General features: G+C 45.2%; 1 protein-coding gene across 1 annotated transcript; it reads right to left on the bottom strand.

The window, feature by feature from the left end:
• Positions 1-1520: 1520 nt before the first annotated feature.
• nab2 (NGFI-A binding protein 2 (EGR1 binding protein 2)) lies at positions 1521-15016 on the bottom strand. The gene is made up of 7 exons (XM_079509878.1): positions 14913-15016; positions 12727-13683; positions 10185-10318; positions 9323-9374; positions 7319-7436; positions 6584-6784; positions 1521-2342 (listed from the first exon to the last, which is right to left on the bottom strand). Exons 2-7 carry the CDS (start codon positions 13669-13671, stop codon positions 2239-2241), a joined length of 1554 nt encoding a protein of 517 aa, XP_079366004.1. The 5' UTR covers positions 13672-13683; positions 14913-15016; the 3' UTR covers positions 1521-2238.

Raw genomic sequence — 15016 nt, 5'->3', positions numbered from 1 at the left:
ATTTGGACCCAGTTTCACAGACGTACACATGACATATTTCCAGATACCAGATCCAGAGATATGCTGTATTCATGTTGTGTTAATTTTGCATGGATATTATGGAGTATATAGGGCGGCCGATCTAAAAATAGGATTTCAAGACCCTACTACAACAATCACTGATATTGTAAAAAATGCTAAATAGTCAAATTGAACTCAGTTTCAATTCAGAAAAAACATCAGCCTTTCCTCAGAGGTTGTTTTATGGCACGATGACGATGAAGCAACATTCTAGCAGTGGTGGAAAGTAACTAAGTACATTTACTCAAGTACTGTACTTAAGTACAAATCTGAGGTATTTGTACTTTACTTGAGTATTTCCAATTTCCTGTACGTTTTACTTCTACTCCACTACATCTCAGAGACATTTTTTTTTACTTTTACTTCACTACAATTATTTGAAAACTTTAGTTACTGGTTACTTTGGAGATTTTAATTTTGATTAGAAAACATACACACTTCAACCCTATACATTTCGGCCATTTGAAAATAGCCGATCTACAAGCCAACAATGCGTCGCAACGCGACGCATTGTGAGCTTGTAGCTTGTAGCTTGTAGACTTTAAGTACATTTTGATGCCGATACTTCTGTACTTTTACTCAAGTACATTTTCAATTCCGTACTTTTACTTGTAACAAAGTAGTTCTAAATTGCAGTATTGGTACTTTTACTTAAGTAAAACAATTGAGTACTTTTTCCACCACTGCTAGATCCCCCCCCCCCCCCCCCCCCCCCCCCAAAAGCTTACAGCGACATTTAAATCAGTACAACAGTCACAAACAGATATTTAACAGATAAAAGGGAAAACACCTGCCATTTTTAAATGCAGCTTTGTTCCCAGTGGTGTGTGGAGAGAGATGCAATTGTTAAGGATTCAAATTCAAATCTTGATTTGTGGGACTCTATTGAGCAATGATGACATTTACATATCAACATACAAAGCAGGTGTTTTCTTTAGTTATGTTTTGCATTTGGGGGAAACACCCCCTGGTTCTCCCCGGCCGTCCCGTCTACACAATGTGAAATATACCCTCTATCAAAAACAATAGCACCGAAGGTAAACTAAAACGCCATCCATTTCTCTGGGTTTGTGGGCTACAGTGAAAGGACAATACGTTGATAGAGAAATAGTCCAGTAATTATGTAATTTGACCTCTAACTAATTGCAAAAAAAACAAACTCAACTGATTTTGCATCTTCAATATATCCTGAATAACAGAAAAAAAGTTGCCTGGAATTGTCTGAGGGGAAAGTGTTGAAAATGGCCTGTACAGTATGGCCACCATTGACATCCTATTATAAGGCAATATTTTCTAAATTTCTTTATGCTTTAAGTAGCATGTGACATATCAAACTAGGGGGTTCTCATGATGCTGAAGCCATTCCAAGCATTAGTTTAGCATAAAAACACTCATAGGGCTAAATTTGGCCATAGCAACTTGCCAAAATGTGATGATGTCAGCACATTTGTCAATGGTGGCCATACTGTACAGGCCCTTTTCAACACTTTCCCCTCAGACAATTCCAGGCAACTTTTTTTCTGTTATTCAGGATATATTGAAGATGCAAAATCAGCTGAGTTTTTTTTTTTTTGCAATTAGTTAGAGGTTGATCCTGTATTTTCCATATATTTCCTGTACTAAAATGCATACTTAAGCAATCCCTGTTTCTGCGAAAGAATGAAAGAATGAATGAATGAATGAATGGATGGAACTGTGGAAACATACATGGAATCCCATTTCAAAAGCTGTGTGTGGGAACTCTTATGGCGCCCCCTGCTGGCCAGAGGGAGACTCAATATTTATTTTTTTGTAACATATTGTCAACTGGTGATTTATTTTCTCTCCTCAGTGTTTTTCAACGAGGAAAAATGGTTCTGTACAATAATGTACATGACTGAAATAAATGTTTACCTGCGTCCCCAAAGCTCTAGGCTCTATAGTATGAAATATGGAGTTGAGTTTGTGTGGTTTAACCAGAAGTGGAATGAATACCATATAGTTGAACATCACAGATCTAATAACACGATTGCATTGAAGGGGCTGGTCCCTAAAACAAACAAATTCACATATTTATGATAGTCGATTCAGACAATATAATATTTATCATTCTTCCCCTGTCAGATGTTTTTACATAAAGTCAGTTATGTAAGTACGGTCGACGCATGTGGCACTACACGTGCTCGACGTGAAATGTTGTCACTTGCCCCTGTGGTTGGACTCATCTTTGGTGATGCCAGCAGGGCTGCTGGTCCTACAAGCTGCCACCGCAGAGCTCTTCCTCTCCATCTTACTTTCATAATCTGTGGATGAAAAGGATGAATTATTTATATGTGATCAGATTTGACTGAGAGACTGCCATTGGATTTGTTTTAATTTTCGTTTTTTTTTTCATGTCATATGAAAGCAGGGAATCATAGCTTCAAATTGACATATTGGTTGTTCAGTTTGAGATATGGCTCATAGAGTAATGTCTTGCAGAGAAACAGCGAGTTGAGAAAACAGGCTTGAAAGGTTCACTTCTGTGGTCTCGAACATTACAATTTACAATTACAATTTAGGCATTTAGCAGACGCTCTTAATCCAGAGCGATTTACATTAAGCAAGAACAAAAAAGCATGGGAATACATCACATAAAAAAGCATTTATCATGAAACATGCGTACCGTAAGCTAAGAACGTAACAGTGGAATATCTATATAATGAAACTATACATATAAACTATACATATATACTATACTATGCTATACATATGTACTATGATGTGCTATGACTACATACAATGCAATTATAGTGCTGTCTACATAACATGCTATAAGTCTGTATCAAATTATATCTAAGTCTACAGAAATGCTATCTAAGGGGGTAGGGTAAGTGCTATGGGCCATGATGGAGTCTGAAAAGGTGGGTTTTCAGACTACGGCAGAAGATTGGGAGTGATGCTGCAGTTCTGACTGCAACGGGAAGTGCATTCCACAGTACACCTACCTACAGTAGCCACAGCTAGCTGTGTCAACCGAACAAATAAGGAAATGGATCTGTAATATAAGGCCACAAACAACCGTAGAAGATCATACATCATACGTCGAAACGGTTTGTGAGTATGAGAACAGATACTGTACGTGTACTGCCTTATAAGTCGAACAATTTGACAACAGAAACTATTCCCAATCTCATGATTTGTTTTTCCTGTTATCAACGTAATGGTTGAATATAGAAATCCATCTCGCAAATTCATTTCTAATAAAAGGCTGTTTTTACAGCACAGCAAAGGGGAAAGACTGTCTATGTGTGAACAAATCACCAGCAACAGGTCATTTATTAAAAGTGTCAGAATATATAGTTAATGGGGTTTAATTCAAGACTGGCTTCCACTTTATACAGTTAAAAACTGAGTCGGAGATTTATTTATTTTAGGGTTTGATATATTGTTTAATTGTTCTCATGTTTGTTCTACGAGACAATTAAAGAATAGTTATATGCATAAGCATACAGTATACCGTATTTGTATTGTTTTACCCCATTTTGACCTGAGATCAGATTCTAAAAATGTCTTCTACATCCTGACAGTTTTCTGAAAAAGCTATGTTTCTATGTCAGTCGTTCTTCGATTTTTCAAAAATAGCAGACCTACAAGCTCGTAGCGCGCCACTCGGTGGCGCGCTATGAGCTTGTAGATCTGCTATTTTTCAATAGCTAAAGCATAACATAATGCTAACACCAAAAGGGGTTCCCGCCCAAAATGGGTTAAAAACTGAGTTGGAGATTGATTTATTTTAGGGTTTGATATATTGTTTCATTGTTCTCGTTCTACGAGACAATTAAAGAATAGTTCTATGCAGTATACCGTATTTGTATTGTTTTAAACAGGTGAGGTCCGAGGATGCGAAACAAAACTGCACACAATGACTGAGACACATTCAAAGTGAACTAAGTGAGAGAGAGAAAAAGAACACACGCGAGGGGGAGACCGACGTCAAGACATTCCACTTTTTCTTTTCTGTTGTTATGGGAGTATTTCCACACTCTTCTAAAGTAACACAGGGGGAGTGAGAGAGAGAGAGAGAGAGAGAGAGAGAGAGAGAGAGAGAGAGAGAGAGAGAGAGAGAGAGAGAGAAATATATACAGTTGGTGTATAAAAAAAGGGCCTGCCTTGTGTGCCACTTCCCTGCCCACGGGTTTTTTTATTTTTGTACACTGTCGCTTGGTGAGTCAATGCAACGCCCCTCCAATTACCGCCCACCACCTCACCCCCACGCCCTACCCATCCCAGCCCGCCCCGCCGCCCACGCAAACTAGCACAGTCTGACGTCAGCCTGACGACGGTGGCTGCTGGCTGCTGCTGGCTGCTGCGGTGGTGGTGGTGGTGTGGTGTGGGGGGGGATCCGTTTCAACCGCCCACGCACCACTTCCTGTCTCCCCCCCCCCCTGTGTCTTTGCTGGCTTCCCTCTTTTTTTCCTCCTTTTCTCTGCTGCTACCAGAGCTCAGACCTGCCGTGCTAAGTCATCCGTGTATCAATTAGCTTTTCCAGCGACTTTTAGACGAGCCCTAGATAGACAGGTCTGCGGTTGTTTTGTGCTATTTTTTTTTTTTCCTTCCAAAGTTTTTGAAAACATTTGGTTTTATTATTTTTTTTTCAATCTTTTGCCTATAACGACAAGTGGTCAAGTTGATTGGCAAAGATGTAGAATGATGGTGAAGATTAGAAAAGTTTTATCTAACATGACACTAAAACAGCACACAATGCTCTCTCTCTTTCCCTCTCTCTCTCTCTCTTCCTCCCTCCTTCTCTCTCTCTCTTTCCCTCGCTCTCTCTCTCCCTCCGTAGTCCGTACTTCTCTCTCTCTCTTCCTTCCGCCCTCTCTCTCTCTCTCCGTCCGTAGTCCGTACTTCTCTCTCTCTCTTCCTCCCTCCCTCCCTCTCTCCCTCCCTCTTTCTCTCTCTCCATACCTCCCTCCCTCTCTCTCTCCCTCCCTCTTTCTCTCTCTCCATACCTCCCTCCCTCTCTCTCTCTCTCCGTCCGTAGTCCGTACTTCTCTCTCTCTCTTCCTCCCTCCCTCCCTCTCTCCCTCCCTCTTTCTCTCTCTCCATACCTCCCTCCCTCTCTCTCTCTCTCCGTCCGTAGTCCGTACTTCTCTCTCTCTCTTCCTCCCTCCCTCCCTCTCTCCCTCCCTCTTTCTCTCTCTCCATACCTCTCTCCCTCTCTCCCTCCCTCTTTCTCTCTCTCCATACCTCTCTCCCTCTCTCCCTCCCTCTTTCTCTCTCTCCATACCTCTCTCTCTCTATTCCTCCGTCCCTCCCTCCATCTTTCTCTCTCTCCATACCTCTCTCCCTCCCTCTTTCTCTCTCTCCATACCTCTCTCCCTCCCTCTCTCCCTCCCTCTCTCCCTCCCTCTTTCTCTCTCTCCATACCTCTCTCCCTCCCTCTCTCCCTCCCTCTTTCTCTCTCTCCATACCTCTCTCCCTCCCTCTCTCCCTCCCTCTTTCTCTCTCTCCATACCTCTCTCCCTCTCTCCCTCCCTCTTTCTCTCTCTCCATACCTCTCTCCCTCTCTCCCTCCCTCTTTCTCTCTCTCCATACCTCTCTCTCTCTATTCCTCCGTCCCTCCCTCCATCTTTCTCTCTCTCCATACCTCTCTCCCTCCCTCTTTCTCTCTCTCCATACCTCTCTCCCTCCCTCTCTCCCTCCCTCTCTCCCTCCCTCTTTCTCTCTCTCCATACCTCTCTCCCTCCCTCTCTCCCTCCCTCTTTCTCTCTCTCCATACCTCTCTCCCTCCCTCTCTCCCTCCCTCTTTCTCTCTATCCTCCTGTTCCCCTTTTCAAACTTCTCTAATTTGCAGCGTAGTGATCGAGGGTTCAGCTGCATATAACGGTGGGAGGGTGTATGGTGGGAGGAGGCGCGTCGCCTCGGAGAGATTGTGACTCACCACCAAGAGTTCAAACTGCAGATCCATGAAGTGTTCATTGTGAGAGAGGTTGGGGAATTGCCTGTCTGCCTTTTTTCAAAAACACATCAATTCTACATCAATTCCTTCTTTATCTGCGCAGAAATAAAGAGGTCCTCTGTTCTGTGCATTGTGTGTGTGTGTGTGTGTGTGTGTGTGTGTGTGTGTGTACTACTGTGTACAGTATGTGTACTATACTGTATATAGTATATAGACAGAGTAAATTGTTGAGGGGCATGACCAAATCCACCATTGACTTCGAGGTGAAAACAACACACAGGTGTTGCATATATCTATTTTTCTGTCCTAGCGCAAAACTGTGGCTTTGTATCGTAGTGCAGAGACCCCGCGACCACGATCTTATGAACCAATAAACACTGGATGTTCCAAGTACTCATTTTTCATCCCCCCCCCGCCCCCCTCCTCCTCCTCCAAAGCCACGGAAAGGTGCCAAATCCATGCAAGAAGAAGCATCTTTCATTTGCACCTCCTCCAACGCATTCACGACGTGGCGATGATTCCCTTCCACCCCGTTCGCACTTACTATACGGCGTGATGGCGTCACTGTATAGCAGCTCAGAGAATGATTTGAAATCCCACCTGTGGAATGAGGCCCCTCAGGCCCGCCGCCGCCGCCGCCTAGGACCATCTTGCCGGCGCGATCGTGCGACACCATCCGAGCCAATCGAAGCCCTTCGTCCATCAGCGTTTGTTGTATGAGCTGGCGACTCCAGTTGGCAGGGTTGGCGGTGTCGGCGGGGGGGTGGGGGGACGCTGATTGGTTGCACTGTGAACTGGCGTCTGTTAATTAGAGCAGACAGAAATGGGTGTAAAAAAAAAAAACGCTATCTTCATTCATACCACACTGACCTCTGTGGCTTTGACTTATAGCGAATATAGTCAACGGTTCTCACAGTCAAGACACTGACATTTAGTTATTTTTTTAACCCATTTTGACCTGAGATCAGATTCTAAAAATGTCTTCTACATCCTGACAGTTTTCTGAAAAAGCCATGTTTCTGTGTCAGTCGTTCTTCGATTTTTCAAAAATAGCAGACCTACTAGATCTGCCATTTTTCAATAGCTAAAGCATAACATAATGCACCAAAAGGGGTTCCCGCCCAAAATGGGTTTTAAAAGAGACAAAGAATGTCTGCAGGTGAAATCTGATATACTATTACCGGGTGCCCAAAGTTCAGAATCAAAGCACGGATCTGAATTGAACGATTAAAAACAAAAACAACGGCTAAAACTTGCGGAATACAACAACAACAACCAACAACATCTCCTAAATGATCATTTTGCAGCAGATCGATCGTGACACCATAAACATACCGTGTGACAAACTATCGAGGCTCTCTGTAGACAGGCTGTCATCGTCGGCCCTCTGTGCCAAACACTCGGACCCTTCGGCGCCATGAAGGAGCGAGGAAACACTCTCCGGTGCAGCGACCTACGGACGGTAAAGGATAGCTGGGGTCAGTAGACTGATAGCTGGTGATGAATCTGATGATGTACTAATAGACCTTCTTGAAGTACTGCCGGGGAGGATAAGTGGTAGTCGCTGTGACACACTAGTGACTACTGGGTTTCCCTCCCGGGCCTATTCTTCACATAATTATACAGACTATACGCTGACTGTAATAGGATTAATCAGACCTATACTTTGGCTGGTAGTACGGTAGTTGTTTTAGTGAGATACTCTGGATCGCTGCTTCCCTATGTGTTTTATTGTCACCACCAGGCCGAAGGCACACACACACGGAGTTTTGCACTCCGTGTGTGTGTGTCCCCGTCCGTCCGTTACCAGCTAATCTCCGGCACCATTAACCTGGTCGATGCCACACACACTCCCTGGATGCCAACGATGAACCTCTGCCCCAAATTTTCCAGAACGGCCTGTTATAGCGCCACCAGGAGGCCGACTTTTGTAAAACACATTTTTTTGATATTACTCCTCCAGATTTTGTCCAAAAATCCTGCAAATCGTTACACAGTATCTCTATAGTCATGTGCTCAAGACGGATCTGTCCGATATTTCATATTCCATCCTAATTGGCTAACATTGGCTTTCAAAGTTTGCAGGATTGGCCCGTTTTGAACAAAAAGCCTCAAATCATGAACGCAGTGTGCAAATTTACGTTAAATCTTTCACGCACTTTCCTACTAGGCTGAGGAATATATCCCACCCTTATCACATTGGCCTGTTATAGCGCCACCAACAGGTGGATTTTTGCAAAACACATTTTTGGAACAAAATGCCTATTGTAGCGTCACCAGGAGGCCACAACCTGACCTGGCCTGGTGGAGACCTGTCCTATTATAGCGCCACCAGGAGGCCACAACCTGACCTGGCCTGGTGGAGACCTGTCCTATTATAGCGCCACCAGGAGGCCACAACCTGACCTGGCCTGGTGGAGACCTGTCCTATTATAGCGCCACCAGGAGGCCACAACCTGACCTGGCCTGGTGGAGACCTGTCCTATTATAGCGCCACCAGGAGGCCACAACCTGACCTGGCCTGGTGGAGACCTGTCCTATTATAGCGCCACCAGGAGGCCACAACCTGACCTGGCCTGGTGGAGACCTGTCCTATTATAGCGCCACCAGGAGGCCACAACCTGACCTGCCCTGGTGGAGACCTGTCCTATTATAGCGCCACCAGGAGGCCACAACCTGACCTGCCCTGGTGGAGACCTGTCCTATTATAGCGCCACCAGGAGGCCACAACCTGACCTGGCCTGGTGGAGACCTGTCCTATTATAGCGCCAACAGGAGGCCACAACCTGACCTGGCCTGGTGGAGACCTGTCCTATTATAGCGCCACCAGGAGGCCACAACCTGACCTGGCCTGGTGGAGACCTGTCCTATTATAGCGCCACCAGGAGGCCACAACCTGACCTGGCCTGGTGGAGACCTGTGCCCCGAGGGCACTTTTTATACTTTATTTTTCTTTGCCCACAATAGGTCTTCCTCTTAGTTATTTTTTTGCCTGAGGAAGACCCGTTGTGGTCGACCATCGAAACATCAGGAGTTGACAGAGGAGCAGCAATCCAGAGTGACAGATTACAATTTAGGCTGAACGAATTACAGTAAGCAAGAACAACAAAAACATGGTAATACATCATGTAAATAAAATAGTCATCATGAATCATATACGTAAGCAAGAACCTAACAGTGGCATATCTATACACTATAACGAAACTATGCATATAATATATAGTGCTATTGTCTACATAAAATGCTAAATTAATCTAAATTAATCCTAGATTGTTTGACGTTGTGTCCAGCACATGTCCGAGCATGTACAGTACAGTACAGTACAGTACTACAACTCACCTCGTGTTTCATCCTCTTTTGGGATGTCAAGTTGTTGTCATCTGTGCTCGTCCTGCAGGAAACAACAACAATCAATTCTAATGTTTCCATGCAATATGCAGTCAAAACAAAGCAGGAATTTCACACATTGAAAGCGAGACTAACATATTCTATTGCAGACAAAATTTGCTCTTGATAACAGCACAATCTAAGAGAGACCCCTGGCTTGTTTAGATCAAATGGTGTTATTATCATACTCTTTTGGCTCTGTGGTGCTACATCCATACAATCCTACATCTGCTAAATGTCTACATTGAAATACAACACAGACAGACACTACATTCCTGTTTTACTATACCAGGAGCTGAGCATAAGATTTGAAGTATACATAAAAAGCGTGCACGATCATTTTTCCCTTGGATCAAAGAGCACTGGCTACAGCGCCAGAAGGTGTGTGGGTGTATGTAATGGTCATTGGTTAGTGCAGGGGTTCTCAACGTTACAATAACCTACAATAACCTTAAACCAATTTCGGCGGGAACCCCTTTTGGTGTTTTAAGCATTGTTATAATTTAGCTATTGAAAAATAGCAGATCTACAAGCTCATAGCGCGCCACCGAGTGGCGCGCTACGAGCTTGTAGGTCTGCTATTTTTGAAAAATCGTGAAAATAAAAATTTAAAAAAAATCTTTTTTCTTTTTTTTTAAAATAATTTGGGGACCCCCTAAAATAATTTGGCGCCCCCCCGAGGGGTCGCGACCCACGGGTTGAGAACCCCTGGGCTACAGCGCCAGAAGGTGTGTGGGTGTATGTAATGGTCATTGGTTAGTGGTTACAGGTGGGAAAAACCCCCGCTCTGAGTAGAGTAGTTGGTTCTCCTTACCTTGCATGCTTTAGTGTGGACGTGTAGGCGCATTTTCTCGCCACCTGCCTAGCCAAAGAAAACAGTTCCACACGTCTCAACAAAAGAGCATTGTCCCTCATACAGAACTGGGCAGCAGCTTCATTGATGATCAACTGTGTGTGGGGTAGGGAAACAAAAACTAACATTAAAGGGAGGATTTTTAATACTTTTTGACCTGAGATCAGATTCTAAAAATGTCTTCTACATCCTGACAGTTTTCTGAAAAAGCTATGTTTCTATGTCAGTCGTTCTTAGATTTTTCAAAAATAGCAGACCTACAAGCTCGTAGCGCGCCACTCGGTGGCGCGCTATGAGCTTGTAGATCTGCTATTTTTCAATAGCTAAAGCATAACATAATGCTAACACCAAAAGGGGTTCCCGCCCAAAATGGGTTAAAGGGAGTATTTTTAATACTTTTCAATCTTATCTATTTTTTATTAAAAAAAATTTGCAAAAAAAGAAAAAAAGACAATACCATCTGCACTGTGTTGCTGCAGGAACTTTCCCTGGCCCAAACTGTGAATACTACAACATCCAGAATGCTTTTCTCTAGCTTTCACAGCTTTTTTTTACGACTTTCACTAATTTCACTTTTTACTGGATTTGGAGCACGGGCGCAATTCTTTTTTTTCTTTTTTTAATGTTTTTTTTGTGGCTTTCGCCTTTATTTTATATATTTTATGGAGGGACAGACAGTAGGCTGACAGGAAATTGGGAGAGAGATGGGAAGACATGCAGTAAAGGCCGTCGGGATCGGGAGTCGAACCCGCGGCACACTGCCAGACTGGATTACCAGCCAAGGTGCCTGGACCACTGAGCCATGGCCCAGGCCAACGGGCACAATTCTATAGAATACATACAAAACGTGGGAAAATGGAAATAGCTCAGATGTACATTATTTTGATTATGTATTTATTCTTCCTCCTCACCCGCGGTCTCTCGCTACTATAGGGCCAAAGGCAGCGATGGCAGCTGCTGCCCACGACTCTATGATCCTGCAGCAATACATTACTCTGTGATACAGACAAGATGGACATATATGCAGATAAAATGCCATTACAGTTTGGAATTTTTTATTTGAAACATTACATTATGGTTCTCAACCTGTGGGTCGGGAACCCCACATGATTTTTGGGACAGTGAAGTGTCAATTTAAGGACTTTTAAGACCTTAATACCTAACAAAACAAACTATACTCTAAAAACTGGTCAAACATTGACCAAAATTGTCAAATGATATGAGAGATAGAGGCAACAATTGTGAAAATAGGAACCCTACAAGTGTTGCGAGGTGTTGTATGTCTACTATTTTCACAATATGTATCTGTGGAACTGAGTCAATCCAAATGGAATGCCCTCAACTGCTACATTCCAAGTGCTCATCGGACGTCAGGGTGGGGGGGGGTTCCAGTTTAATTAGGATTACGTCAAGTCACGTCACAGCCTGAAAAGGTTGAGATTGGGAACCACTGCATCACCCACTCCTCACTCCTCCTTTAGACCAGGGGTTCCCAAAGTGGGGTCCGGGGACCCCTAGGTGGTGTGTGAGCTGTTTGCCCTCTCTCCGGCCATAGATGTAGTTTTTGTGTTTACCTTGTGGTGTGTGAGTTGTAGTTTCTGCGTTTACCTCGTGGTGTGTGAGTTGTAGTTTCTGTGTTTACCTCGTGGTGTGCGAGCTGTAGTTTCTGTGTTTACCTCGTGGTGTGTGAGCTGTAGTTTCTGTGTTTACCTTGTGGTGTGTGAGCTGTAGTTTCTGTGTTTACCTCGTGGTGTGTGAGCTGTAGTTTCTGTGTTTACCTCGTGGTGTGTGAGCTGTTTGCCCTCTCTCCGCTTCGAGTCGAAGCGGCCATAGATGTAGTTTTTTTGTGTTTACCTCGTGGTGTGTGAGTTGTAGTTTCTGTGTTTACCTCGTGGTGTGTGAGCTGTTTGCCCTCTCTCCGCTTCGAGTCGAAGCGGCCATAGATGTAGTTTTTTGTGTTTACCTCGTGGTGTGTGAGCTGTAGTTTCTGTGTTTACCTCGTGGTGTGTGAGCTGTAGTTTTTTGTGTTTACCTCGTGGTGTGTGAGCTGTTTGCCCTCTCTCCGCTTCGAGTCGAAGCGGCCATAGATGTAGTTTTTTTGTGTTTACCTCGTGGTGTGTGAGTTGTAGTTTCTGTGTTTACCTCGTGGTGTGTGAGCTGTTTGCCCTCTCTCCGCTTCGAGTCGAAGCGGCCATAGATGTAGTTTTTTGTGTTTACCTCGTGGTGTGTGAGCTGTAGTTTCTGTGTTTACCTCGTGGTGTGTGAGCTGTAGTTTTTTGTGTTTACCTCGTGGTGTGTGAGCTGTTTGCCCTCTCTCCGCTTCGAGTCGAAGCGGCTATAGATGTAGTTTTTTGTGTTTACCTCGTGGTGTGTGAGTTGTAGTTTCTGTGTTTACCTCGTGGTGTGTGAGCTGCTTGCCCTCTCTCCGCTTCGAGTCGAAGCGGCCATAGATGTAGTTTCTGTGTTTACCTCGTGGTGTGTGAGTTGTAGTTTCTGTGTTTACCTCGTGGTGTGTGAGCTGCTTGCCCTCTCTCCGCTTCGAGTCGAAGCGTCCATAGATGAGGCTGTACTTGCGGATCTCCTCCTCCTTGTTGGCGTCCTGCGGCGCCATCTTGTAGATGTGGCCCACCGTCTTGGCCAGCTTCTTGTTCATCCTCAGCAGCGTCTTCACCTCCCCGGGCTCCGACCTGGGCAGGGTCCTCAGGAGCCTCTCCACGCTCTCCCCCACGGCGCGGGCCGTCTCCGCGTCCAGCTGGCCCCCGGGCCAGGCCGAGAGAGGCGCGGCGGGGTTGAGGGTTGAAGAGGCCGGAGGCGTGGACGCCGGTCCTGGGCGACGCGACGACGCGGGCGGGCTCGGCTGCTCCTCCTCCGTCCCGGAGCCGGAGGTCATGGCGAAGTTCCCCTCGGTTTCGCCGCCGCTGCTGCTGAGCCAATGGGGGTCCATGGGCGAGAGTTTGTCCCTGTAGTGTGCGTCCGGCGGCTGCGGGGAGGCCTGCTGGGAGCACGGGCTTCTGGGGCTGCCGCTGTGCATCGGGGTGAGACAGGCCCTGTCCTGCAGCAGCTCCCTCTCGCACGCGGGCGAACCGGGCTGGCCGTTGCTGCAGCTCAGAGCCTTCCGGAGCCCGGCCGACGATAAACCGCCCGCCGTGCCTTCCACCTTGAACAGAGGTATGCCGTGCGCTGGCGGCACGTTGGCGACGGGCTGGCTGAACACGGCGGGGTTGTTGGCCCAGTCGCGGAGAGCCTTCTGCAGCCGACGCACGTGCAGCGGCTTGGTGGCCATGCCCACCAGCGCCATGATCTCCAGGAACTCCTCCTCGGCCGCCTCGCACAGCTGCTGCACGTCGTCGCCGCCCTGCTGGATGAAGGTGTCGTAGTAGGCCAGCAGGTTGGCCTTCTGCAGCACGCGGTACAGCTGCAGCTCCCCCAGGGTGCGCGGCAAAGACATGGCCAACTAGAACTAGATACGGGAAAGATATTAAAAGTAGGAGAGAGAGGAATTACATTAAAGATGGAGTACCACAATTTCTGTATTTTTCCAGTTTTTCATGTGTCTATGAGGTGACAGTACTTCATTAGACACCCTGGAGTCGTTTGTATGTGCAATGGTGTATTAACTTTGTATTTAGGGTTTCTTCCTGGAGGCTGAACCCTTGACAGTCAAACGGGCCAATGAAATAAACAGTAATATAGTGACATCACATTATCAGCTCCTCCCCCTTTATCATACAACTACAGCTGTGGGTGCGGCTTAAGTTCAGGTGGATCACCACCCGGGCCATCACCACCCACCAGGCAAACCAGGCATACTTAATGAACTGGTGGGCGTGTCCACATAAAAACATGATTTTAACAAATACTGTACACTTTTTGGAAAAACTTTCTTCCTCCTTATATTAAAATAATACCTGATGATCATGTTTTAGGGGGGAAATAAATCGTGGCACTCCATCTTTAACTTGTGTTTTGAAGAAGGAAAAGAAGAAAAAAAGCAGATCTCTTCAATGAATATAGGCTGTAGGATGGAATGTTCAAAAGTACATGACAATGTTGTAGTAAATGCTGTAAATTATAGGTTATAAGTTTAGAAACAAAACATTATCATGTGCATTAGAGAAAGAAACGTTGGCTTTGCTAGAATGCTAGTGCATCTCCATGCAGTTTTCAAACTGCTCTCTGGACAGAAGAACTAAGTAGGCTAAGTAAGTATAAGTATTAAGTAAAACAGCGTGCTTTTGCATGTTTATTTCCCAATAGACGTAGGCTAGCACACCTCCCACTAGAAGTCACACCTCGAATGTTCAGGTCCATTGTTTCTTCAGATGGTATGCCATTAAAAAAATAAAAAGTTTAAGACTTTATTATAGCCGACTATAAAAAGAAAACAGCCTTACCTTCAGCTCACACACAGTACACACACAGATATAGGTAGGAAAAGATCTAGACTCAGCTTTGGTGACTTAACTAGGGTATATATAAATCCAATCAATCAATGATTCCAAATAAACGTATACAGTGTCCGGCTTAATTGATCAGTTGCTTATTAAAACGGTCTTTAAAAAAAGCGAGGCATCTCGCCATAATTCGAGTTCTTCTGGCGCGTCTCGTCCGGACTATAGCCTAGTCCTAGTATAAACAAAGGTGTGTGTCGATCATGATGTTTTGTGATCCAAGATCCTTAATCCTTACCTTTGTTGGCGAATCTCTCTTCTCCTCCACAAAGAACGGCGAAGTCATGCAAGCCGCGTCTGGGAAAAAAATCCGTTGGCAGAAAATCCTCCCTCCCGGCGCAC

Source organism: Electrona antarctica, assembly GCF_951216825.1.
Source record: "Electrona antarctica genome assembly, chromosome: 9".
NCBI lineage: Eukaryota > Metazoa > Chordata > Actinopteri > Myctophiformes > Myctophidae > Electrona > Electrona antarctica.
This window is presented reverse-complemented; position numbering and strand designations above follow the sequence as displayed.

Coding starts and splice junctions, on each gene's coding strand:
- nab2 (XM_079509878.1), bottom strand. CDS start 13,671: ATGTCTTTGCCGCGCACCCTGGGGGAGCTGCAGCTGTACCGCGTGCTG. Junction 6,785..7,318: donor CCTCGATAGTTTGTCACACG/GTATGTTTATGG, acceptor TCTAATTAACAG/ACGCCAGTTCACAGTGCAAC. Junction 2,343..6,583: donor TGAGGGGCCTCATTCCACAG/GTGGGATTTCAA, acceptor TTTCATCCACAG/ATTATGAAAGTAAGATGGAG.